Genomic DNA, 25,110 nt, shown 5'->3' with positions numbered 1-25,110 from the left:
GAGGGGGATTTTTTACAGCATACATTCATGTCACAACCCCTGGGGAGTGGAATAGGGGTGGAGAAGCCTTGCTTTCCTCCCAGCCCCATGGCCTTTGCTCTCAGTAACCAGGCTGGGGCTCCAGCCCTCACTGTCAGTTGCTCACCTGGAGTACTTGTCCCTTGATTTTCCCCTGCTGCCTCCTTATCAGATCTCTGGTCCTCTCCTGCCCACATCTCCAAGAGAGCCCCACCCCCACCCCGTCAGTCTTATTTACTTGATTTTGGAATGTTTTTGAGACGAGCATGCATTATATTGCAAACAAAACCCAAATCATTTTTCGCCCCCAAAGGGAAAAACAAAATACATCTGGGTAACTGCAGAGGACTCCAATATTAGCAAAATGTCTCCAACTAAACGCAATTCCCTCCTACCACCCTCTGGGGATTGTGAGACCAGAGTCCCGAAAGCGCGCGGATGCGGCAATGAGGAGGCGGGGCCCCGAGGGGGCGGGGCGCCGGGGGCCGGGCCCCGCGGCCCACGTGACCCCGCCCGGCCGAGGGCCCGGTGCGCGCGGGGAGCGCCTGCTGGAGCCGGCGTGCAGCGCGGCGGCCTTCCTGACCCGTTCTTTGCCGGCAGGTGAGTTGAGTTTTGGGTTCAGGGACAGGCGCCGGGCCGTGGGAAGGGGCTGCAGCCGAAAAGGCCGCCCAGGAGCCCGGGCCCAGCTTCATTCGTTGGCCGCTGCGGAGACTGCGTTCACTCAGGGTTACCTGGACTTAGCGTCCGCCGAGCCCAGGGAGGGGGGTGAGCCGGTCGGGCCTGCAGCCCAGGGCCCCCAGCCCCGGCTTCCAGAAGTGGGTTGGGAAGCAGAGCCCTTTGGTGTGGTCTGGGCCGCGCCTGTGACACCCTGAGTGACTTGGAGCAAGTCCCCGCCCCTCCCCGACCCCTCCCCCGCTTCCCCACTTCTGCCCACCTGCAGAACGAGGGGGTCTTTGGCTCCGCCTCCCTCCCTAAGTTGCAGACGGACGGAAACTCATCTGCTTAGCGCTGCTTCTAACACTCAGCGCCAGATTCACCAGCCCCGGTCCGCTCTGAGCAGCACGTCGGCTGCACCCTGAACCCCGGCCCCTCAGGTTCAGCGGGCCGGCAGGGGCCTGTCTGGAACCAGCTCCGGCTGGGGAAGGAAGCCGCAGCCAACTTCTGGACCCCAGGCTGGGAACTGTTTCTTTGTGCTTGGAGTCCAAAATCCCTCCACTGGGGCTCCTCCCACGCATGTGTCGGCCCCTCCAGGAAGGACCAAGAGGCTGGGGACAGCGCGGAGCCGGCTGCTCTCTCCGCTCTCTGGTCCTCACCGAAGTTGTTGTTGTTGTTGTTGTTGTTGTTTTTAATGTCGAAGCGTTTAGAGCAAGGGAGTCCTGGCCTTCCCGGGACTCTGGAAGTTTGGGTTCTACTCCTGGCTGTGCTGGGACTCACTTGTGACCCTAGGCAAGTACCTGCCTTTGTCTGGCTCAGTCTGCCCTGTTAAACAGTCAAGACGTTGTTCAAATGGCCTGTAATAGTCCCCTTATCTTTGACATTACTAATAACAGTAATAGCAGTCATAATTGTTTCCTTATCTTGATTTACAAAGGCTGCCTGAGTTGGCCCCGCTCTATCCAGGACACTGGCCTCTGCCCTGCCTCAGGACCTTTGCACTTGCTATTTCCACTACCCACCTCTGCTTCCTGCAGCTCCATTCCTTAGATCTCCACTGAAGCTTCTTCACTTGCTTGGGAAATTCTCCGACAACAAAGACTGGATTGGGTCTCTGGATTCATATCCACATGGTCCCTTCTGACTTCATTGGCTTGCACAGTGCTTTGTCTAATAGCTGTATCTCGTACTCTTGCTTGCCCGCGAATGCCGTGAGGTTGGACATCTCCCATTCCCCAGCATCTAGCTCATAAAGGGGCTCAGAAACCGAGCGCTGTTGGAATGAATGAGTCCTCTTCCATGAGACAGGGGTTCAGAGAGGGACTGTCCTGGGCTCACAGAGCGGGCAGCACCACAGTCGGAACCTTCACTGGCTGTCTCTCATTCCAGGAAGACGTCCCCAAAGGTCGCATGTCAGCCAGCAAGTCTGACCCCCGACGCCTGGAGAGCAGAGACTGGCAGGCCGTGGAGGAGTGCCACTGTCCAGCTTAGCTTGCTTCTGGGCCGTGGACTTGGCCTGCCCCATGGCTCGCAGGCTGCAGATCCGGCTGCTGACGTGGGACGTGACGGACACACTGCTCAGGCTGCGCCGCCCCTTGGGGGAAGAGTATGCCGCCAAGGCCCGAGCCCACGGGCTGAAGGTGGAAGCTGCAGCCCTGGGCCAAGCCTTCAGGCAGGCCCACAGGGCCCAGAGCCACAGCTTCCCCAACTACGGCCTGAGCCAGGGCCTCACCTCCCGCCGCTGGTGGCTGGACGTGGTCCTGCAGACCTTCCACCTGGCAGGCATCCAGGACGCTCGGGCCGTGGCCCCCATTGCTGAGCAGCTGTATGAGGACTTTAGCAGCCCCTCCAACTGGCAGGTGTTGGAGGGGGCTGAGGCCGCCCTGAGGGGCTGCCGTCGGCGGGGTCTGAGGCTGGCGGTGGTCTCCAACTTTGACCGGCGGCTGGAGGCCGTACTCACGGGGCTGGGCCTGCGGGAGCACTTCGACTTTGTGTTGACCTCTGAGGCTGCCGGCTGGCCCAAGCCGGACCCCCGCATTTTCCAGGAGGCCTTGCGGCTGGCTCACGTGGAGCCCGCAGCAGCAGCACACGTCGGGGACAGCTACCGCTGTGACTACCAGGGGGCGCGGGCTGTGGGCATGCACGGCTTCCTGGTGCTTGGCCCGGAGCCTCTGGAGCCTGCGGTCAGAGATTCCGTCCCTGAAGAACACATCCTCCCCTCTCTGTCCCGTCTCCTGCCTGCCCTGGACCGCCTAGAGGGCTCCACCCCAGGGCTTTGAATGTGGTGAGGGCCGTGGTCCTAGGCCACTGGAGACGAGCAGTGCCTCCTTCCCCCCACTCCTGGACTCTGCCCCCCACAGCCTGTTCTGCCTATAAACAGTGAGTGCTGGCTTTTAGCCCTGCCCGCTGCCCGGTCCGGGACTGTTTGCTCATTCTCTTTCACACCTGTGTCCCTTTGCCACCATGCATCCTCCTCCCCTCCCCCGAGATTCACCCAGGGCCAGCTAGCTTTGAAAAACTGGGCATCTTCAGATTTTGTTTTAGCAACAGGGTCCCTATGTCGGGGGAGAGCTGAAATGCAAAACCCGAGACATGGCTTGAGTCAACACAGGAATCCCAACGGAGGCCTCTCCTGTAGCCCCTGCGACGCCATCTCCCTGGATGTGAGAGGTCAGAGCTGCCTGAAAAACCGGGGTGCAAAAGCTGGGCTGTAGGGACCCCGTCCACAGCCCCCCAGTCTGAGCAGATCTGAGGCAGAACATGGCCCGGCACTGTTGACCTGGCCTGCCCTGTGTTTGCGTGTTCAGTTCATGATAGGCGTACGTAACCCTCCAAACTACTAAGGCACAAAAGTGCGCCTCCCGCTTTGCAAATGAGAGATCCAGGCTTCACTGCAAAGCTCCAACGCAGTGGAGGTCCTGAGAGAGCAGGGAAAGACACCCCCGTCTTGGGGACAAAGATGCGCCCAGGGTGGCAGGAGGGGCAGGTAGGGGGAACAATGAGAGGTTAAAGCCGTGGGGTGGGTTTTAAAGATGCCAAGACAGGCACACACAGTGCATGTTCTAGTGCCTGCAGCCAGGGGGAGCCCTGGAGTGGACCCTGAACTGCGGTTGGCTGCAGGGAGTGGCGACGAGATGGGCAGAGAACATCCTGCAGCAGGCCGCTGAACTGTGGACTGACGGCCACTGCGGGGAGGGGGACATGGAGGCCTTCAGGTGCCAACTGGAGGAGCTTGACTTTGAGCCAGACCGCTGGGCCGTGGCTGCCCAGGCAAAGGCAGGGCTGATACATTCAAACTTCACCAAAACCCCTGTTTGTCTGCCTGGCGCCAAAGCTGGTGTCGCAACAATAATTCCTGAGCTTCCAGCAGTGAGGACGCTGGTCACAAGCTGTGTGGTCTCAGCTGCCAGGGCCTCCAAGGTCATTTCAACCCGAATAGTTGTTAACAGGTGTTCTTTATTTTTACTGTTTCTTGGAAAACAGAGACAGAGATATCCTCCAATCATCGGTTCACTGCCTAAATGCCCACCATAGCTGGAGCTGGGCCAGGTCAGAGCCAGGGGCCTGGAACTCAATCCAGGTCTTCCACATGGGTGGCAGTACTTGAGCCATCACCTGCTGCCTCCCAGGGTGTGCATTAGCAAGAAGCTGGAATGGGGAAGGAGCCGGGACTTGAACCCAGGCACTCCAGTACGGAGTGCGAGCATCCCAGGCCGAGTCTTAACCACTGCCCCTCAGTCGGAGTCCTGTGGACTGCAGTTATGTGCCCAGAGTTTGAAATAACTTACTGACCAAACTTAAACATCAAGAGATTTCACGTAAAAATCAGGAGTGTTTTCAGTTTTTCTCCAAAGATCTCTGTTCCTGGCCATTCTGGGTGTGTGTGCCTGCATGGCCGGAAATGACAGGCTGTGGCTGTCCCCATCCTGTGCTGTCTCAGTCACTGACTGTTGACCCTCACCGTCTTATGTTGTGGCCTCCCCTGATTAAACAGTGGTTTCTCTCTTTTTTTTTTTTTTTTAATTTATTTATTTGAAGGACTTAGTGACAGATCTTCTATCTGCTGGTTTACTCCCCAAATGGCCACAAAACCCAGGTTTGGGCCACGCTTACGCCAGGAGCCATGCACCCCATCCAAGTGTCCCACATGGGTGGCAGGGACCCACAGAGTTGACCCATCCTCTGCTGCCTTCCCAGGTACATTAGCAGGAAGCTGGACTGGAAGCAGAGCAGCCGGGACCCAAAACTGCACTGTGGTACGGGATGCCGGTGTTGCAGGCCGTGGCTTAGCCTGCTGCACCACAATACCAGCCCCAAACAGTAGTTTACAAACTGCTATGAGTCTCCCCCCAAAATAGAGTGGGGAGGACTCTGGCTTTCGCCCTCTTTGGGCCCAGGGGCCTGAAGCTGTAGGTGACAGTGCTTTTGAAGACATTCCAGGGTGCACAGCTCATGGAGGAAAACACAGTGGACTTGCCCTTGGTACTTGTAAGGTCTCCAGGCTGTAGCTACATGGACCTGCCGCCCTGAGAGAGTAGACGAGAATCAGGAAGACAGGGCCGGCACACCGTATCTACCCAGTGACCAACAGCGTGGAAGAAACTTTCAATCTTTTGAAACCTTTAATGATGTCTGTGATCCATAAGGCCAGCCCTCGGCTCTGTCTGACCTGGAGCCCTCATCTCGGCTTCCACTGTCGGTGGGGACTCCACTCAGCCGCCAGGTCTGAGGCCCAGGCTGATGGCACTCAGACCACCTGTTAATGGGACACTTTGGTCCTCCGCCTCGGCAGAGGACATGACCGCCAGGCCAGCCCTGTGTCCAGCCTGTCCTGTGAGCTACACAAACATTGCTCTGCATGCCATGTTATGAAAGAAGCCCGGTTTTGTGCTTTGCATCCTAAGAGGCCGGAGGCATCTGCCAGAGAACCTCTTCTGCTCACTGACGCTGGGGCGGGGATTCACAGTGCTACCCCGGAGCCTACCACGTCCCCCAGTCACTGTGCAGCCCCACCTCCCCATCTGTCCATCCATCCATCCATCCATCCACTCACCTCATTCTTCCTGCACTCTACACGCCAGGCACCATGCGGATGCCAGAGATAAACAGCCTGGGAGTGGCAGGTGCATGGTGGTTTTGGAAGACGAAGACCCAGGAAGCAGCAGGTTCTCCCCGGGTACCCAGCACTTAAACACTGGGTCCAGCTGGGTCACATCGTCACCCCTCCCGGAGCTAACCAGTGGGCCTGGGCCTGTTTCCCTTAGCCACACACACACACACACACACACACACACACACCATTTGAGAAAGAACAGTGCCCCGAAAGGGTGCGGCGAGGAGGAGCTGGCCTCCCTGTGGCCAGAGGTCAGTGCACGAGGGAGATGGTCTGGTCGGCCACCGCGAAGACGGGGAAGAGGGGCGCGGGGAAGGCGGCGCGGTGGGTGTAGAGCACAGCGCCCGACGCCGGCTCGTAGAAGAGCAGCTCCTGCGCCTGCAGGTCCAGCAGCACGCCCAGCTGGGCCGGGCCCCGCAGCAGCCCCAGGGGCTCGTGCTGCCCGTTGTGGGAGAAGCGGAAGTCCTGGTCGTAGCGGGAGAAGACCCAGGAGAAGGTGTTGTGGCCCAGACGGCAGTCATTGCCAGAACCCTTGCGGGGCAGCTGGCCCGAGGCCACGCCCACCTTATAGGCGCAGCTGCTCTGCACGTTCACCACCCAGGCGTGGAGCCCGGCCTGGAAGGAGGTGGCAGCCAGGGCATTGGGCCAGTGGTCAAAACGCTCCGGGCCGTCTGCACAGACCTTGGACTTCTTGGTGCTGAAGGTCAGGGTCCTCCGGTCATCTGACAGCTGCAGGAAGGGGCTGACAGTCCGCTCATCAATCCGTATGTCCTCTGTGCCTGCCGGAAAGAATTCTCCGAGTTGCCTGGGCCCACGCTCAACCCAAACTAGTCCTGCCGGGGGGCACTCACTGGTGCAGCGAGACCTGAGGCAGACCATTTACTTTCCCTGAGCCTCCGTTTTCCCATCTGTAAAATGGAGCTCACACTAGGACTTAGTGCAGTGTAGACATGAAAATTAAACAAAATGATACATGTTATGTGCCTAGCATAGAATAAGTGCTCAGTACACTTATTGACCCTCACCTGTAAACTCTGATAGAAATACGGCCCAGAAAGGACTAGCCCCAGACTACCCACTGAGTTGGTGGCAGGATCCAAATGAAGACCCATCTTGTTGCTGCAGTATGACCACAGGTCATACTGCTTTCTCGCTGTCTTATCTGTGGCCTCCATACTCCTCCCAGGGATGGAGGCCCTGAAAGTTCAGAAGCGTAAGATAGACACTTGCCCGCAATTAACTAAGCGGGGTGCTGATAAACCAGGCACCATCTGATGCCAGCATCTAGTGTAAGCAAGCTGAAGCTTGTTCCGAAAGTTTAAGACTAGGCAGGGGAGGGTTAACATTGAGGGGGGGGGAATCAATGTGTTAACCCCGCTTTTCCATGACTTGTGCCAAGTCTACCACATGGAAGCTTCCATGCAGCCAGGGAAGAGCCTGCTTCGAGAACCTCTGTACGCAGTGGGAATTCCCGGAGGCAGGAGACCGGGTCATGTTCACCTCTGCAGCCCTGGCGTGCAGCACAGGGCCAGGCCCACAGGCGGCCCAAGCCAACATTTATTAAATGAACGAGAGAGGGCACTCCAGGCAGCTTCATTCTGGGTACAGAGCCGCTCCGGTTGTCCTCCATTACTACTTTTTTTTTTTTTTTTTTTTTTTTTGACAGGCAGAGTTAGACAGTGAGAGAGAGAGAGAGACAGAGAGAAAGGTCTTCCTTTTGCCATTGGTTCACCCCCCCAATGGCTGCTACGGCCGGCGCACTGCGCCCATCCAAAGCCAAGAGCCAGGTGCTTCCTCCTGGTCTCCCATGCGGGTGCAGGGCCCAAGCACTTGGGCCATCCTCCACTGCACTCCCGGGCCACAGCAGAGAGCTGGCCTGGAAGAGGGGCAACCGGGACAGAATCCGGTGCCCCGACCGGGACTAGAACCCGGTGTGCCAGCGCCACAAGGCGGAGGATTAGCCTAGTGAGCTGCAGCGCCGGCCCCATTAGTACATCTTCTTAAAGAGAAACTCGAGGCCTCCCAGAAATAATCCTGAGCTGTCCCGGGAAGGCAGGACGTGAAGAGGATGTGATTTACAGGCACGAGATTTATCCTAGACCCAACCTCAGCAGCGTGCTGTGGACGGGAAGGACTCGGCCCAGCTTCACAGGCTGCGTCCAGCATCACTGGCTGCTTCCACTGCCGTCCCTGCAGCACAGGTGCCCGGTGGCACCCAGTAGCGAACCCCACACAGACAGACAGGAGCCCGCTTGCTCCTAATGGAGCTAGGCTCTGGCAGCTCCTAACCTGAGAGGGAGCCAAGAACGGCCGTCGCCCAGAGTTGGGTCAGTAGTGGGCTCTCGGTGCACTTCTCATTGAAGTTTAACTTCTCTGAGTCCTGGGGATCCAAAATGCCCTCTGCTTCCTCCGACCTTATGCAAGGGGAAAAAAAATAGAGTCAGGAAGGTTCTAGAAATATATCTGTATCATTAAATATGGAAATGTATTTAATTATATTTCATATATTTAAAATTAACACAATAAAAGAACCAAAAAGGGGTCAGTGTTGTGGCATAGCAAGTTAAGCAGCTTCTTACAACACTAGCATCCCATATTGGAATGCTACACAAATCCCAGCTCCTGCACTTCTGATCCTGCACCTGGAAGGCAGGGGAAGCTGGCCCAAGTACTTGTGTCCCTGCCACCCATGTGGGAGACCCGAATGGAGTTCCTGGCTCCATTGTGGTTGTTTGGAGAGTGAACCAGCAGATGGAAGATTTCCTTTCAAAAAAGATTTATTGTACTTATTTGCAAAGCAGAGTTATGGGGTACTGGGGAGGGAGATAGAGATCTTCCATCTGCTGGTTCACTCCCCAAATGGCTGCAACAGCCAGGGCTGGGCCAGACCGAAGCCAGGAGCCAGGAGTTTCAAGTAGGTCTCCTCCGTGGGTGCAGGGGCCCCAAGCACCTGGGCCATCCTCTGCTGCTTTCCCAGGTGCACTAGCAGGGAGCTGGATGGGAACGGAGCAGGTGGGACTGGAACAGGCACCCATATGGGAGCTGGAGTCACAGGCAGTGGCCTTACCCACTATACCACAACACTGGCCCCTAAATGAGTGATTTCAATACCTCTCTCTCTCTCTCTCTCTCTCTCTCTCTAATAAATAAATAAGTGAATCTTAAAAATAAAAAAGAACAAAAACAGATCTCTGGCAGAGCCCCACTTTGCCCTATATCCCTTTGAGATTTCATTTCATATCAAGGAAAAAATTATGCTGCGTGGTGCCTGTGCTCTGTCCTGGGTTTATTCTGTTTTTACATGCAGGCAGGACTCGATTCCAGCTCTGCTTTTCGACTGAGTGCCTTCTCTGAATCTCTGCTCTCTCCTGTCAGATGGGATAACTGCCACCTCCCCCCAGGTTATAGCAAATTTTAGTTGCAATTCCATAGAGCAAACAGCAAGCCCAGGGTCTGGCTGCCAGGCCAGTGGCGACCCTGCCCTTCTAGGCATCCCATGTTCTCAGCTGGCCTCACCCACGAAACCCAGTCCCCAACTCTGGGTTCAAAGTGGGAGGGAGTTTCGGGGAGCAAAGTGCTAAGACTAATTTGTGGCTGGGGTGATGGCTGATGAGCCCTTCCTGGGGGGTGACCCCCCAGGGTCACACCTCTGCATGCTAAGAGCAGAGGAGTAGCTCTACCTGCTGAGCAAACCAAGGGAACATTACTGCTCCAACAGTTCTTGCAGAGAGGCGAACTGTTTCCCGGGCACGATGATGGAGTGAGGAGACTGGCACAGGGGCCTCCAGGGGGCTCCCAGAGGCCCAGGTCCCGGTCCTGGCTCTGCTCCGTCCTGACTGAGGGACACTGGCGAGTTGCTGCTCCCCTCAGAGCACAGCCCCTCCTGCTTTAATACTGGCACCAAGTACACCCCTCCCTGTAAAGTGTCTTCGATTGGCTGGATTCAGGCTGGTGGGGGACACAGGAATGCCCACCTTCCCTTTTAGCTCAAGCCCCCTTTAGCAGCCCATGCATGGGGTTGGCTGCCAACCCGGTGTCACCCTGGTGGAAAAGGATTTTACTTATGTTCTCTTCCTCTCTCTATTTGAAAAGCAAAGAGATCTTCCATCTCCTGGTTCACTCCCCAGAGTCCACCACAGTGGGGTCTGGGCCAGGCCGAAGCCAGGAGCCAAGAACTCAATCAGGGTCTCCCACATGGGGAGCAGCAATTCAGATACTTGAGCCATCACTGCCGCTTCCCGAGGTGCGCCTTAGCAGAAAGTTGGAATTGGAAGCGAAGCCAGGATTTGAACCTAGGCAGTCTGATATGAGATGCGGGCATCCCATGTAATATCTTAATCATGGCACCGAATGACCACCCCACCATGGAGTTCTGCAGCTGCCTGCCATGGGTCCTGAAAAGGAGCTTTCTCACCGCCTCTAACCCCAACGATAGCTTTGAGATCGGGCAGCAGTGCTGAGTACACTCTGTCTCCCCAGACCTCATGACTGCCCACAAATGAATCCAAGGACAGAAGGTGGGGCATGTCCCCTGGTGGAGGCAAGCTCTTTGTAAGACTGTCACCAACTGTCCCAGCTTGGGAGGAATGAGGTGACCAGGGCTGGGAGCAGACTCAGGAACAAAGGCACTTTATGATGAGGACAAGAGAGAGTCTGTTGGGATCTTCTCAAAGCACAGTGAAGCCCCAGCCAGCGGGAGGGGAGGAAAGAGGAGCCAGTGTCGGCAGAGCCAAGTGTTCATCCTGGGCACATCTGAGACCGAATGCAGACACCAGGCTCTGCAAGAACCAGCTGGGCTGGCCACTCCAGGGTGCAGAAGAGAAAACCCATGACCCTGCAGGAGTGGGAATCAAGTGGGGTCCGCATACAGCAGGGCCGTGGCTGGGATCAGGGTGCCCTGTCTGCAGCAGGATCTGTTGCCTCGTGGGTTGGAGCTGAGCCCAGCTGTGGATGAGGAAACAACACTGGGGCCGACAAAGGCATTTCTCGGGGTTCCACAGCAATGAGCATATGCACCCTCAGCCTGTGGGCACAAGAAACTAGAGACGAGTCTTAACTGGACTCAGTTTTGCCAAGAGTGGTACGGGCCTAGCAATTCTCAAACAACTTTGTGTAGTGTTCGATGCAGCAAACGAATTATATATCTCTGCTTACTGGGAGCCAGGGTTATCACTGTAAAAGTAGAAAGATACAAGTCTGGAATGGGGGAAAGCAAAGGAAAAGCCCTCTGGCATTTGATTGGAATTTTAAGTTATAATACAAGCTCGTGCATAAGAAAGTCACACACACACACACACACACACACACTTCCTAGCCCTGAGTCCACCAAGAAGGCCTGAGTGCAATGCACTTTAGTAGCAACAGGCACTTATATTTTCCAGGTCTTGGCTTCCATATATCATTCCCGATTAAAAGGAACCAAGAGCCCTTGGAGAAACAGCTGATTCCAGGGCTAGGGCAGGAAAAGAATGAGTTGGGGGCCGGCGCCGCGGCTCAATAGGCTAATCCTCCACCTAGCGGCGCCGGCACACCAGGTTCTTGTCCCGGTCGGGGCGCCAGATTCTGTCCCGGTTGCCCCTCTTCCAGGCCAGCTCTCTGCTGTGGCCCAGGGAGTGCAGTGGAGGATGGCCCAAGTGCTTGGGCCCTGTACCCCATGGGAGACCAGGAGAAGCACCTGGCTCCTGGCTTCGGATCAGCGCGGTGCGCCGGCCACAGCGTGCCTGCCACAGTGCGCCGGCCGCGCCGGCTATTGGAGGGTGAACCAACGGCAAAAGGAAGACCTTTCTCTCTGTCTCTCTCTCTCACTGTCCACTCTGCCTGTCAAAAAAAAAAAAAAAAAAAAAAAAAAGAATGAGTTGGACCTGGGATATCTTTGTGTGTCATAAAGTAAGGAAGTGCCCAAAGAATGACGGGGACCTGCTCAAGGGATACACCATCCAGCTGGAAGCGTCTGGCCAAATCTGGGACAGTCTGAACATCAAAATTACTGATGGCAGCTATAGCTTATAATGCACTGAACAAAATAAGAACCCACGATAAATGAACCCAAATAAATGAATGAACAAGCAAGCAAATAAACAAATGAATAATTCAGGCAGGAATTATAAATGGAAGCTAACCCTATTGAGTGAACGTTTAAAGGAGAAGAGGATATACACACCCAGGATGTATCTGCTCACAAATTGTTCATTCCTTGTCAGAGGAGAAATATAACTTTATAATGAAGAAATCTCGTAGACACTTCTTTGTTCAAGTGATCGGAATTAACATCCATAAGGGGCTAGAGTGATATCCTGGGCCACTAGAGGTTCCCAGATAGGAGAGATTGAGAACACTTTACTCACAAGGTATTCCTATCAAATACATCTAGCCCAAATCCAATCATGAGCTGTCATCAGACAAATTCAAAATGAGGGACAGCCTGGAAAACTGGCCTTGACTCCTTAAAAATATTAACAACAACCAAAAAAGCTCAGGAACAATTCCAGATTCAGAAAGACCAGATGAATGAGGAAAAACCAAAACAAAAAAGCACTGGCAAGATCATTGTGAGCGTAACTGGCAACATCTAGCTATTAGATATTAGTGTCATATCAACATTAAAGCTCTTGAATTTTGTGCTACAGTTACATAGGAGGATGTCTTTGTTCTTAGGGGATACGTGCTAATTTAAGGATGAAAGTGTGTGCTGGGGCCGGCGCTGTGGCATAGCAGGTTAAGCCATTGTCTGCAGTGCTGGCATCCCATGTGGGCGTTGGTTCGAGTCCTGGCTGCTCTAATTCTGATCCGGCTCCCTGTTAATGCACCCAGGAAAGCAGTGGAAGATGGCCCAAGTGCTTGGGGCTCCACACCCAGGTGAGATACCCAGATAAAAGGTTCTTGGCTCCTGGCTTCAGCCTGGACCAGCCCTGGCCATTGCAGCCACTTGGGAAGTGCCTACCACTTGAAACACCTGCATCCCACATCACTGTTCCTGGGTTCAAGTCCCAGCTACACCACTTCCGATCCAGCTTCTTGCTTATGTGTACCCTGGGAGGCAATAGGTGATGGCTCAAGTAGTTAGGGCCCTGCCACCCACATGGGAGCCCTGGACTGAGTTCCTGGCTTCAGGTTGGCCCAGCCTTGGCTGTTGCAGGCATTTAGAGGAATAAACCAGATCTCTCTCCATCTGTCTCTCTGCCTTTCAAATAAAATGAAAATATATTTTTAATGAAAAATTTGAGTGGTCACAGAGACTTAAGTTTCAAAGCTGATTTTATCAGATATAGGGGAAGTGAAGTGGAGGAGACAGTACTGGGGCAGGTGGCAGGTGGTTGGGGCTTAGCCCAGCCCCCTCGCTCTGAGCCTCACAGCATTCTCACTGTAGATGGCAGTGATAAAACCCTGAGACAAGTCACTGTGTCTTTAAATAGGTTCATGTTTAGGAAAGCCTAGGACAAGCCTCCGGTAGTGAGTAATTATGTCCCGACCTCCCGCACGGGGCTAGCACAGCTCTCCAAGCCAGGGACAGGAGGACCCCTGTCCATCAGGCCAGGCCCCAGAGAAACCACACACTGCATGCCCTGAGATTTCTCCCAGCAGCAGTGAGGGCTGATCAACTATGTGGAGGCCAGAGGGGCTCCATGACTGCCCGAGCAAATCGCCTTTCAAGAGGGGGCCGTACTCACCTCTCAAAGATGTCCTGCTCCTTCTCCTGGGAGGAAAGAACAGAAAGTCAGGTTTGGCCCAGAACCCAGCAGGTGGGAAAGACTAAAAACTCATCTCAAAGACTCCATCTGGACATAGATCTAGAGTTAAAACTTCCACTCTTCTGTAAGAGCCAGCTTAAAGCTTTGAAGCTCATTCTTCATACATACACACACACACACACACACACACACCACCTCCATAACACACACACCCCTCCATAACACACCACAACACCTTCATAACACATACACCCCTCCATAACACACACACATCTCCATAACACACACACACACACCTCCATAACACACACACAAAACACCTCCATTACACACACACCTCTGTAACACACAACCCCATAACACACACGCCTCCTTAACACACACACACCTCCGTAACTCACACACCTCCATAAAACACACACACAACACTTCCATATCATACACACACAACACCTCCATAACACACATATCTCCACAACACCTCCATAACACACACACACCTCCGTAACACACATACACCCCTCCATAATACACACACCTCCATAACACACACACACTACCTCCATAACACACACATACCCCTCCATAACACACCCCCACACACATCCATAACACACACACCTCCATAACACACACAAACACCTCCATAACACACACACACACCCCCATAATACACACACTTCCATAACACACACCTCCATAATACACACACTTCCATAACACACACCTCCATAATACACACACTTCCATAACACACACACAATACCTCCATAACACACCCCCCACACCCCTCCATAACACACACACACACACCTCTGTAACACACACACACCTCCATAACACACCTCCATAACATACAAATACCTCCATAACACACACACCTCCATAACACACACACTTCCATAACACATACATACCTCCATAACACATACATACCTCCATAACACACAAACACAACACCTCCATAACACACACACCTCCACAACACACACACCTCCATAACACATACAAACACATACAGCTCCATAACATACAACACCCCATAACACACACACATAACACCTTCAGAACATATAATACCTCCAGAACACACACATACAACACCTTAATAACACACACAACACCTCCATAACACACACACATACACACACAACCTTTCCATTACACACATACACTTCTATAACACACACAACACCTCCATAACACACACACATACACATATAACCTCCATAACACACACAACACCTCCATAACACATGCGCATACCACCTCCATAACATACACACAACAACACCTCTATAACACACACACACACACATACCCCTCCACAACATACCTGCCCCAGTGTCAGGGACAGCATGTACTCCAGACACGGAACCTGGATGACTAAGTGAACGCATAATCTAGGGCACTCATGGAAACTGCCCTACTTGACAAGGCAGTGGGATGGCTAGGTTGTTTTACATGTTCCTGCCTCTGCCTGGCATTTTACAGTCCCCTCAATACTGGAGGCATCCACAGATCTGTACAGAAGACCTTGAGGGGGCCGGCAGTGTGGCATAGTAGGCTAAGCCTACGCCTGTGATGCTGGCATCCCATATGGGTGCTGGTTCGTGTCCTGGCTGCTCCTCTTCCAATCCAGCTCTCTGCTGTGGCCTGGGAAAGAAGATGGCCGAAATGCTTGGGCCCCTGCACCTGCATGAGAGACCCGGAAGAAGCTCCTGCTTCAGATGGGCCGGGCCCAACTCTGGCCATTGCGGCCATTTGGGGAGTGAACCAGTAGATGGAAGATCCTTCTGTCTCCCTCTCTCTGTCTGTAACTCTGCCTCTCAAATAAACAAATAAATATTTTAAAAAATAAAAAAGAAGAAGACCTTGAAAGGCTGCACACGGGGCAGCCCTGGCTGGTAGGACTAAGGATGAGCTCCACATCGTCGCATTGGAGCTTTCACCAGCAGCCCTGAGCACGCTGTTCCTGCCTGCTCTTGAACCCTTTCCACCTCCCCACTGCCTGCAACAGAGCTACTCTTAGCTTTCAGTATCAGCTTCTAAGCCACTTCATCCAGGAAGCTCTCCTGAACCCTCCTCCCTACAGTGTAGACTGCAGGATCCTCAGCTCGGAGAGATTTCCTATGCCAGCACACAGCCTTCCTCATCCTAACTCCCAGGCAATGAGTTTCCCTCGTTCATAAGGTTGGGGAGCGGCTAGCTGCTGTATCCTGTAACTCTACCCCTTAGCGCAATGCTTAGGACCTAAGAGGCACTCAGTAAAGTCTGCTCCCAGTGGAAGAATATTGTTATTGGCTGCCCCAAAAGATCACATACTTTTTATTTGCCTGCATTATGTTATAGAAGAAACTACATGATAATTGGTAACTCGTGGTAAGTGAGATTTTGTTGGGCACCATCACGATAAGTACATGACCACTGCAACAGGGTCTTGCAGTTGGGGACAGAGATTTGGGCTCAGCTCTGAAAACAGAATAGGCAAAAGGGAATTAATTAAGAGCTAAGGAGCAGGGGGCAGAGGAGAGACAGTGGCTGTGGATGGCAGTTACTAAGAGGAAGTATCAGGGGCAAGGGAGATTCTAGCTAAGCTGACCTAGCAGGATTCTTGCTGAAGACAGGCGGAGGAGGTCAGACATCTGATTTGGTAGCAGCTGAGGAACCTGAGCAGATAAGAAGGGAGATCAGATACTGGGGATAGGGGTTCTGGCCACACTGACTCAGCAGAGTTATTTGCTAAAACTGGATTTGGCAAGGAAGTGCACAGATGTTACAGTCTAAAGAAAGGGTTCAATGAAAAGTTTGGCCAAGAAAAGAACTTGTGTCACTTGTCTCTGCTGCAAATGCTTATTTCCACCCAGCTCCTACCACAGACACGGTCAATGTTTTCAAACGTTCGTGACGTCTGGCCAGCTGGGCAAGCCCACACTTACAATCAGCTGCAGGTCATCCAGCTGGGTGAGCATGCCCACCAGGCTGCTGCGGATGGCGTCAAGCTTCTGCAGGGCCTCGGCCCAGTGGACTCGCTGTGTCAGGATGCTCTGGTGGGCCCGCTCCTCTTCACCATGCACCTGTTCCAGTAGCCGCTGCTCCTCACTCTCGCACAGGCTCCTCACCAGACTCAACCGCTGGATAACCAGTTCCCTCGCTGCGCTGGCCATGCTCTGACAAGGGATAAAATGAGGAGTTGAGTCCTGGCAAAGCCCTAGTCAGCATCGGGAGGATCTGAAATCAGTGGGGAGGAGTGTCGGGGTTGATTAGTGATGTCTACCACAGGTATAGTCAGGGGAGGGGAGGTGTTACAGCACTTAAACCATACTTTGACATCCTGCCCTGAGACTTCCCAAATATGGTTTAGGATGTAAAACATTTGAGATCTGGGCAGCCAGGCCGCATCAATCATGGAGCCATGGTCACAGAATGGAAGAGCTGGGCAGAGCTTAGAGATCTGCTGGAATCACCTGCTTATTTCACTACTGGGAAAACCAAGACCAAGGACGCAAGGTCAGAGGATCACAGAGCTATCAGGCAGAAGGGGCCTCAAAAGTCATCGCCATCAGCAGGATCCACACCAACAGTGGTCCAATGGGTAGTTCACCGTGTCCGGGGACCAAAAGCTCATTATTTCTAACACTGTTCATTCAAAAGGGTTCCATGGTAGGAACAGAAGGGGCCTACAATCAATTCCCAGCCAATAAGAAATTAATGAGCATTTTCTTTTAACTCCTAGAACAGTGCCTGGCATATGGTCAAGTTCTCAGCTTCCAAGAGAATGGATGTTTCTTCCGACTTAGCCAAAAATCTCTTGCTAGTGCCCATGTGACAGTGGCTCAGTGACAGAGCTGGGACGAGAGCCCAATCCTTGCCTTTCCATCTAGCACTATTCCACTACATCAGATGCCAACGAGCAATGAATTCTCCCCCAAAACATCTGTCATAGAAGCCACCTGTACTTGTACTCTTGGCAAACGAGACGGTAGAACCGCCTTCTTCACGTTAGAAAGTCAGGGATAGCCATCCACCCTCCCCGTGTCCTGTCCCTGAGGACTGCTTTCTACAGTTCAGGGGGCAGTCGACCCTGCTTCACAGAAGAAATTGAGACCCACGATTGGCCCTGTACAGAGGAAAGAGTAGGTAAGTAACTGGCAAGTGGACCGGCTTGGGTGCAAACCACTCTCGTCTCCCGTCTAGATTCTTACAGTGGCTTCCTAACTGGTCTCCCTGCTTCTACTTTTGCTGCCTACATCACTTCTCAACATAGCATTGTACTCTGCTCAAACATCTCCAGTGGCTTTCCATCACACTCAACAGAAAAGGCCACATCCCTTTGTGGCCAACGAGTGTACAACCCAGCTCCCTACTCTCCTAGGCCTTCTCAGCTGTTTACTCTGCCTCAACCTCACAGGCCTCCTGGCTGCTTCTTCAACATGCCAGGCCCACTCCCACCTTAGGGCACTTGCCATTCCCTTTTTCTGGAATAGTTTTCCCCTAGATGTGTGGTCCATCTCCCAAGTCTTTGTGCAGAAATCAACCTTAATGAGGTCATCCCTGATTGCAGTCATGTAATTGCAACCCCAGTTCTCAACATGCGCTATTCCCCATGGAGCACCCTCTGACACTGTGTGTTTTATTTATTATTATCTCTCTTCCTTGAGAAAAATATAGGCTTCATAAAAACAAGACTTTTCATATTTTTTTAAAGATTTATTTATTTGAAAGGCAGAGTTACAGAGAGGTAGAAGTAGAGGTAGAGAAAGGTCTTCCATCTGCTGGTTCACTCCCCACATGGCTGCAATGGCCAGAGCTGGGTCAATCTAAAGCCAGGAGCCAGGACCTTCTTCCGAGTCTCCCACACGGGAGCAGGAACCCAAGGACTTGGGCTATCTTCTGCTGCTTTCCCAGGCTCATTAGCAGGGAGCCGGCTTGGATGTAGAACAGCCAGGACTCGAACTGGCACCCTTATGGGATGCCAGCACCACAGGCAGTGGCCTTGCCTGCTATGCCAGAATGCCTGCCCCTTTCATGTTTCAGTCACTGTGGAAAGCTTGGCCCATAGGACAACAGTGCCTGGAACGTGATAGGTGCTCAAGAAGGATCTGTTAAATCAATAAATGATGCAATACTGGAAGTTTTCCCCTTAGAGTCAAGATCTGTTACAGAAGCTTCTATTTGGCATTGTATAAGGTCATAGCCAGTCCAGTAAGACAAGAAAATCAACAGGAGGGAGGGAGGGAGAGAGGGAGGGGGAGGGGAAGGGGGGGAGGGGGAGAGAGAGAGAGAGAGAGAGAGAGAGAGAGATATCATCAAGCAAAGTGAAGCTGAGATGGACACAGAAGGGCTGCCTGGACTCCTAACAACTTTCTGGTTCCTGGTTCAACTGGGTTCTGTTCCGTGTAATTAAAAGAACTTGCACTAAGTCAATGCCAAGCTTACTCCATGTACTATGTGGGAAGGACAGAGAGCTTGTGCAGAATTAAGTGAAGACATACGGGGCCAGTGTTGTGGCATAGTTGGTTAAGCCACTGCCTGCAATGCCAGCATCCCTTATGGGTACCAGTTCAAGCTCCAACTCCTCCACTTCCAATCTTGCTCCCTGCTTATGCACCTGAGAAAGCAGAAGATGGCCCAAGTGCTGGGACCTCTGCACCCATGTGGGAGACCCAGATGGATATCCAGACTCTTGGCTTTGGCCTGGCCCAGCCCCAGCCATTGCATAACATTAGAGGAGTGAACCAGCAGATGGGAGATACCTCTCTCTCTCTCTCTCTCTCTCTCTCTCTCTAACTCTGCCTTTCAAATAAATAAATCTTTCTTAAAAAAAAAAAAAGGAATGGAAAGACAAAACAGTGGCAATAAGTCCACCAAATAAAGATCAGAGTGGGATGCAGCAGCAGGAGCGCTGGCCTGGGAGTTAGAAGCTCTGGATCACAGAACAGACTGCCAGGAGGTTGTGGGGCCTTGCGCAAGTCAATCTCTCTAGGACCCATTTCCCATCTGTAAATGGGGATATTACTGCCACCTACTGCACAGGCTTGTCATAAAGCACAAGAATTCTACCACCTTTCTTAACCCAATATACATACCCAAAAAGTCATTTCCTGGTAGAGTCTTCGTACCCAAGAGTCTGGGAAGAGGCTCACTTGAAGAGATGGGAGCCCCTCTTCCTGGACATTCAGCTTTGCTAGTTGCACAATGAGTCTGTGAGGTTGAGAAGGGACCCTGGACTTGTTCAGGCCCCTAGAGGGCTGGGGTCAGATCCTGGGAGGGTGTCTACAGTAGAGGGGAAAGAAGAATTACCGGGGCCAGCGCTGTAGCACAGTGGGTTAAAGCCCTGGCCTGCAGTGCCAGCATCCCATATGGATGCCAGTTCAAGTCCTGGCTGCTCCACTTCTGATTCAGCTTAGTCCTGGCTGCTCCACTTCTGATTCAGCTCCCTGCTAATGCACGTGGGAAAGCAGCGGAGGATGGCCCAAGTCCTTGGGCCCCTGCACCCACACGGGAGACCTGGAAGAAGCTCCTGGCTCCTGGGTTTGGCCTCCGATCAGCTCAGGTCCGGCTATTGTAGCCATCTGGGGGAATGAACCAGTGATGGATGACCTCTCTCTCTCTCTCTCTCTCTTTTTTTTTTTTTTTTTTTTTTTTTTGACAAGCAGAGTTAGTGAGAGAAAGAGACGAGACAGAGAGAAAGGTCTTCCTTTCTGTTGGTTCACTCCCCAAATGGCCGCTATGGCTGGCGCACTGTGCCAATCCGAAGCCAGGAGCCAGGTGCTTCTTCCTGGTCTCCCATGCGGATACAGGGCCCAAGCACTTGGGCCATCCTCCACTGCCCTCCCTGGCCACAGCAGAGAGCTGGACTGGAAGAGGAGCAACCGGGACAGAACTGGCGCCCAACCAGGACTAGAACCTGGGGTGCTGGCGCCACAGGCGGAGGATTAGCCTAGTGAGCCGCGGTGCCAGCCTACCTCTCTCTCTTTCTACCTCTCTCTGTAACTCTTTCAAATAAATAAAATAAATCTTAAAAAAAAGAAGAAGAAGAAGAGGAAGAGGAATTACCACTGCTCTCTGGTTCTTCCCCGGCAGGACCTCGGCCACATACTTGGTTATGCCAGCACTCTGTAACTGCAGCCGCTCGCACTGGTCCACGATCTTGTTCTGCAACACAAACAACACTCATGGCAGCCTGACCCATGTATATGAGCCATCCCCTCCATTCCAATGATTCCTTCCTTTATCCCGCCTGAGCCACCCGCACCCGTGGTCATAACCCAGAGCTCAGCACTATCAAAAATGGTTCCGGCTAGCGCCGCGGCTCACTAGGCTAATCCTCCACCTAGCGGCGCCAGCACACCGGGTTCTAGTCCCGGTCGGGGAGCTGGATTCTGTCCCGGTTGCCCCTCTTCCAGGCCAGCTCTCTGCTGTGGCCCGGGAGTGCAGTGGAGGATGGCCCAAGTGCTTGGGCCCTGCACCCCATGGGAGACCAGGAGAAGCACCTGGCTCCTGGCTTCGGATCAGCGTGGTGCGCCGGCCGCAGCGGCCATTGGAGGGTGAACCAACGGAAAAGGAAGACCTTTCTCTCTGTCTCTCTCTCTCCCTGTCCACTCTGCCTGTAAAAAAAAAAAAAAAAAAAAAAAAAAAAAAAAAAAAGTTCCACGTCCAAAGTCTTCATTTCAAGGACCGCACAACCTTGCAGCTCAGCGACTCATGGGGTCACACACACTGGCTGTCCAGCACCCTCTTTGGTGCCTTCACTTCCTTCCTTACCCTGAGGACCCACGGCCCATCGTTACAACTGCTTCCTTGCGTGCACTGCCAACCTTCCTTCCTTTCCAGCTCCCTGACTCTCCCCACCCACACAGGAGCAGAAGCGGGCTCCCCCACCTGCTCTCCCCGAGTCACCCCCATTCATCACACAGCGCCATCCGTCGGGAGATTCTCTCCAGCCTCACCTACGGGCAAGTCCTATCAGCCCCATCTTCACAGTGTCCACTTCTGGACACACACACACACACACACACACACGGTCCGCTACAGCTGCTTTTGGTAAGGAAATCGAATCAGGTCGTGCCCCTTGCTCCGCGCCCTCCGGCGCCTTCCCAATCCACTCCCAGTGAGATCAAGTTTCCCGCCGTAGGCATTAAAGTCTCCCTGATTCTCCAGCCTCACCTCCTGCCATTCTCCATGCTGACCCTCTCCTTGTTCCTTAAATACACCTGCCTTGTTCTGACTCAGCCTGGGCACCTGTTGTTCCTTCCGTCTCCATGTGTGCGTGTGTGCACGTATGCTATATTTTGCTGCTCCGCTCCATCCGGCTGTCACCTCTCCAGAGAGGCCTTCCCTAGCCATCCTCACCCCCTACTCTTTCACTTCGCCTTATCTGCCCTCCCTTGTGCTTCTGGCTCTCTGACTACACACGAGATGTTTGTTCTCTGCTCTGTGTCTCTGCCCACTGCTGGAGCACCACGACTTTGACTTGTTCTCTACGACCTAGTGCTCAGAAAAGCGCTCCTGCACATAGAAGGCCCTGAATAAATATTTGTTGAATGAATGAACAGCCACCACCGTAGCCATAAGAGGTTAGGCTGTTCACAGCTCCCAGGGCTGCTGGCGGCCCCGTGGAGGAGCGCAGTGGACAGTTTCAGAAAAAAGACAACTCAGCGACCTCTTCCAGGTAACCCCCCACTAAATCCTTACCCATCTCCTCCCTGCTCCCCGACAAGCAGGAATGAGTCTTACACATCACAGGTCCAAATCCAAAGTCACAGAGGTGAATGGAAGCTTCGAGAACTGCGACTGCTCTCTGCGAGAATCCAGGTTAAGAGAGCAGTTGAGCCGGTGCTGTTTTGCTCCCGCTCAGTAACAGTCTTGCCCTGGGGTGAATATCTTTGCTCGCTGGAGGGATGGGAAGGTGTGCACAGAGATAGGATCTCCTCGAAACGAGGCAGGGGGGCACCACTCAGCATAGGCGATAACGTGCGTAGGGCCTCAGTGCGGCTGGGGCAGGCTCCCGGGAGTGCATTCCAGAACAAGCACCAGGCCTGATACCCTACACCCCTCACACGGCTCAGCTCTGGCCTCCACGGCTGCCCTTGAATGATTTCATGAAATTCTCAGTCCCTTCAGCCTCACTTCCTCCCTCCAACCACGGAAGCCACTAGGGGACTTCCTCGTGCCCAGGCAATGAATGCCAGCCCAGCGCCTGAGCATTAAGGATGCTGGCGGTGTCACTGCCTTGTTCTGGGCCTCAGTTTCCTGATCTGTAAAATGAGACAGGCAGGACCTCCTTCCAAGGGTTCGGAATGTGTAAGGTTTCTACCCATGAGGCAAGCTGATTATACCACGCCATCCAAGCTGCTGTTCATAATGACTGTTATTGATAGTAGTAATGACAGGTAGGACCAAACCAGGAGCTTCTTGGTGTCACTGATAACTGAGCCCCTCCTGACTCCAGCACCCTGTAAGGTGTGCTTATTACAGACAGGTAGGCGCACCTGAAGTCCCATTCCCACCCCCACACCTACCCCGGGGCAAAGGCCCTCAAGCACACAGCAGGGCTGAACTCCAGGGTGCGGTTGGAAGAATGAAGCCATTTCATCAAATTACAAGGAAATCCCCAGAGGACACAGCTAGAGGAAGCCCGAGGGGGTGACCTGGACTGTCCCACTTCCGAAGCTCCCCTGGAAGGTGACCGGCCCGCACTAGCTCCAAGTGGAGGTGGGAGGGAAACCCTGAGTGACAGGAGACCTCCCGCTGCCTCCCACCCTCTCCGTGTATCCAATGGAGCACAGTGCAGGCCAGTAGTGCAAAGGAAACAGTTCGCCTTGCCAGGAAGCAGGAGCGGAGGGGGCTGAGGGGTGAGGAGGGGCGGGTTCTACCAGAACTCAGCTTCCACGCGGGCGGGCGGGAGCTGGAGCATACCTTGCACTGAGCACCTGGAGCAGCTGGGACTTTTACTGCCCCAGGCTACCCCAGCTCCCTCAACGATCCTGGGGATCCGCCCCTACGTGACCATTTTACCCATTATCTTACAGCGCTAATAGATAACTGCTATTATTATCAGTATTATTACCCCCAAACACTGAAACCAACGAGGCGCCACAGCGTCACGTGACCCGCGGGGCGGCCAGAAGGGACAGGGATTCGAACTCAGGGTCGGCCTAACTCCAGAGGCCACACCCTCAACCGCCCAGTTCCACGGCCAAGGCCACTGAAGAGCCGGCGCCAGGCTCCCAGGTCCCCGGCGGCCCCCGCCTGGCGCGTCGCCTCGGTTCCGAGCCCCCAGCCTTGCCGCACCCGCTCTCGCTCACCCGCAGCTCCTCGGCGCGCTCCTCGGCTGGACGGATGCGGTGCCCCTGGCAGCGGCCGCCCACCCCCGCGCAGGCGGCGCACACGGGCCGCCGCTCGGAGCCGCAGAACCAGTTCAGAGCCTGGCCGTGCTCGGGGCAGAGCGGCCCCGGCTCGGCCCCGGGCCCGGGTCCCGGCCCTGGTCCCGGCCCCGGTCCCGGCCCCGGCCCCGGCCCCGGCGCCAGCCCCGCACCCTCCGCGGACATGGCTGAGAGCCCGGCGCCGCTCGCTCCACCTGTCGCAGGTGGCTGCTGGGCGGGGCTTCCTTGACCCCGCCCCCGGGCCCCGCCCGGGGGCGCCCTCGCGCCCAGGCCCCGCGCTCGCCGACACCCAGCCCCGCACCCCGGACCCGAACCGGCCAGGATCCCGCCCTCTTCATCAGCCTTTTGGATTCTTCAATGAATTAAACCGCATAGCACGCGTGTTTGTTTTATAACAAGCACAAAGCACCAAATACTGCGACCATAGGAAACTTTATTGAGCACTTATTAAGCGCCAGACTTTGTACGCTTCCCGCATTCTCACAGCAGCTCCGCACAGAGTAGTTGGAGGCTAGCGCGGGCGTGAGGCTGCCCAGACTCAACTCCCACTCAGCCAGACCAGGGCTGAGCACCCCCACCCCACCCCGGGGGGCCTCAGGTGTCAAGTGTCGAGGGGGTGGGACTGAGCACTCAGGACTAAGAGAGGCAGAATCAGAATCTGGCCGTGGCCGTGGCCGCAACAGCTAAGTGGCTGCAGATAGCAGAGGAAGGTATTCTTATGATCCCATTGTTATGGAAGTAATTTGCCAGTTACTAACACATAGCAGAGACACTGAAACCCAAGCAGTTTGATTGAGGTTTACTATAATAATTTTTAATTGCATACTGAAATGAGGAACGTCTGTGGGGGGGGGCGATTGTCCCCAAACTATTTGCATCCAGATGGCTCAAATTTGAATATCTGGATTTTTAAAAACCAATATTGAAAACAGCGATGTATGTTTATTTTAAGAAAATAGACCATGCACATAAGCTCTTGGCTCCATCCCAGGCGAGCAGCCACTAGCCTGAACCCGAGGTGTTTTAGGGACTTTCCCACCAGCAGCCCCTGTACCCAGATGAGCCCAGACTGAACCCTCTGCGGGGCAGCCAGTCCCAGCCATCCGGGCCAGGGAGGAACGCGCTGCTCCCCAACCCGGAACTCTGCCTCTTGGCACAGAACTGAGCAGAAAACTCAGCCAAAGGGGGAAGGGTCCAGGTCCTGAGTGTTGGAGAATGTTCGGAGTCCATCAGAACTGGACACAAAATC

General features: G+C 54.0%; 2 protein-coding genes across 4 annotated transcripts; one reads left to right on the top strand and one right to left on the bottom strand.

Annotated features, from left to right (window-relative positions):
- The first annotated feature begins 489 nt into the window (after positions 1-489).
- HDHD3 (haloacid dehalogenase like hydrolase domain containing 3) lies at positions 490-4,682 on the top strand. 3 transcript variants are annotated; one of them, XM_008273421.4, is made up of 2 exons: positions 490-618; positions 2,062-4,682. In XM_008273421.4, exon 2 carries the CDS (start codon positions 2,196-2,198, stop codon positions 2,949-2,951), a length of 756 nt encoding a protein of 251 aa, XP_008271643.1. In that variant the 5' UTR covers positions 490-618; positions 2,062-2,195; the 3' UTR covers positions 2,952-4,682. The 3 variants fall into 3 exon arrangements, with proteins under 3 accessions (XP_008271643.1, XP_069922440.1, XP_017205566.1); XM_070066339.1 differs by having other exon boundaries at positions 518-618; positions 1,610-4,682; XM_017350077.3 differs by having other exon boundaries at positions 519-618; positions 2,066-3,093.
- A 593-nt stretch (positions 4,683-5,275) lies between these two features.
- On the bottom strand, positions 5,276-24,056 carry BSPRY (B-box and SPRY domain containing). Its single transcript, XM_051842893.2, has 6 exons — positions 23,784-24,056; positions 20,533-20,631; positions 16,413-16,643; positions 13,453-13,478; positions 8,075-8,199; positions 5,276-6,564 (listed from the first exon to the last, which is right to left on the bottom strand). Exons 1-6 carry the CDS (start codon positions 24,024-24,026, stop codon positions 6,038-6,040), a joined length of 1,251 nt encoding a protein of 416 aa, XP_051698853.2. The 5' UTR covers positions 24,027-24,056; the 3' UTR covers positions 5,276-6,037.
- Between the last annotated feature and the right edge of the window lie 1,054 nt (positions 24,057-25,110).

Source organism: Oryctolagus cuniculus, chromosome 1, assembly GCF_964237555.1.
Source record: "Oryctolagus cuniculus chromosome 1, mOryCun1.1, whole genome shotgun sequence".
Classification (NCBI taxonomy): domain Eukaryota; kingdom Metazoa; phylum Chordata; class Mammalia; order Lagomorpha; family Leporidae; genus Oryctolagus; species Oryctolagus cuniculus.
This window is presented reverse-complemented; position numbering and strand designations above follow the sequence as displayed.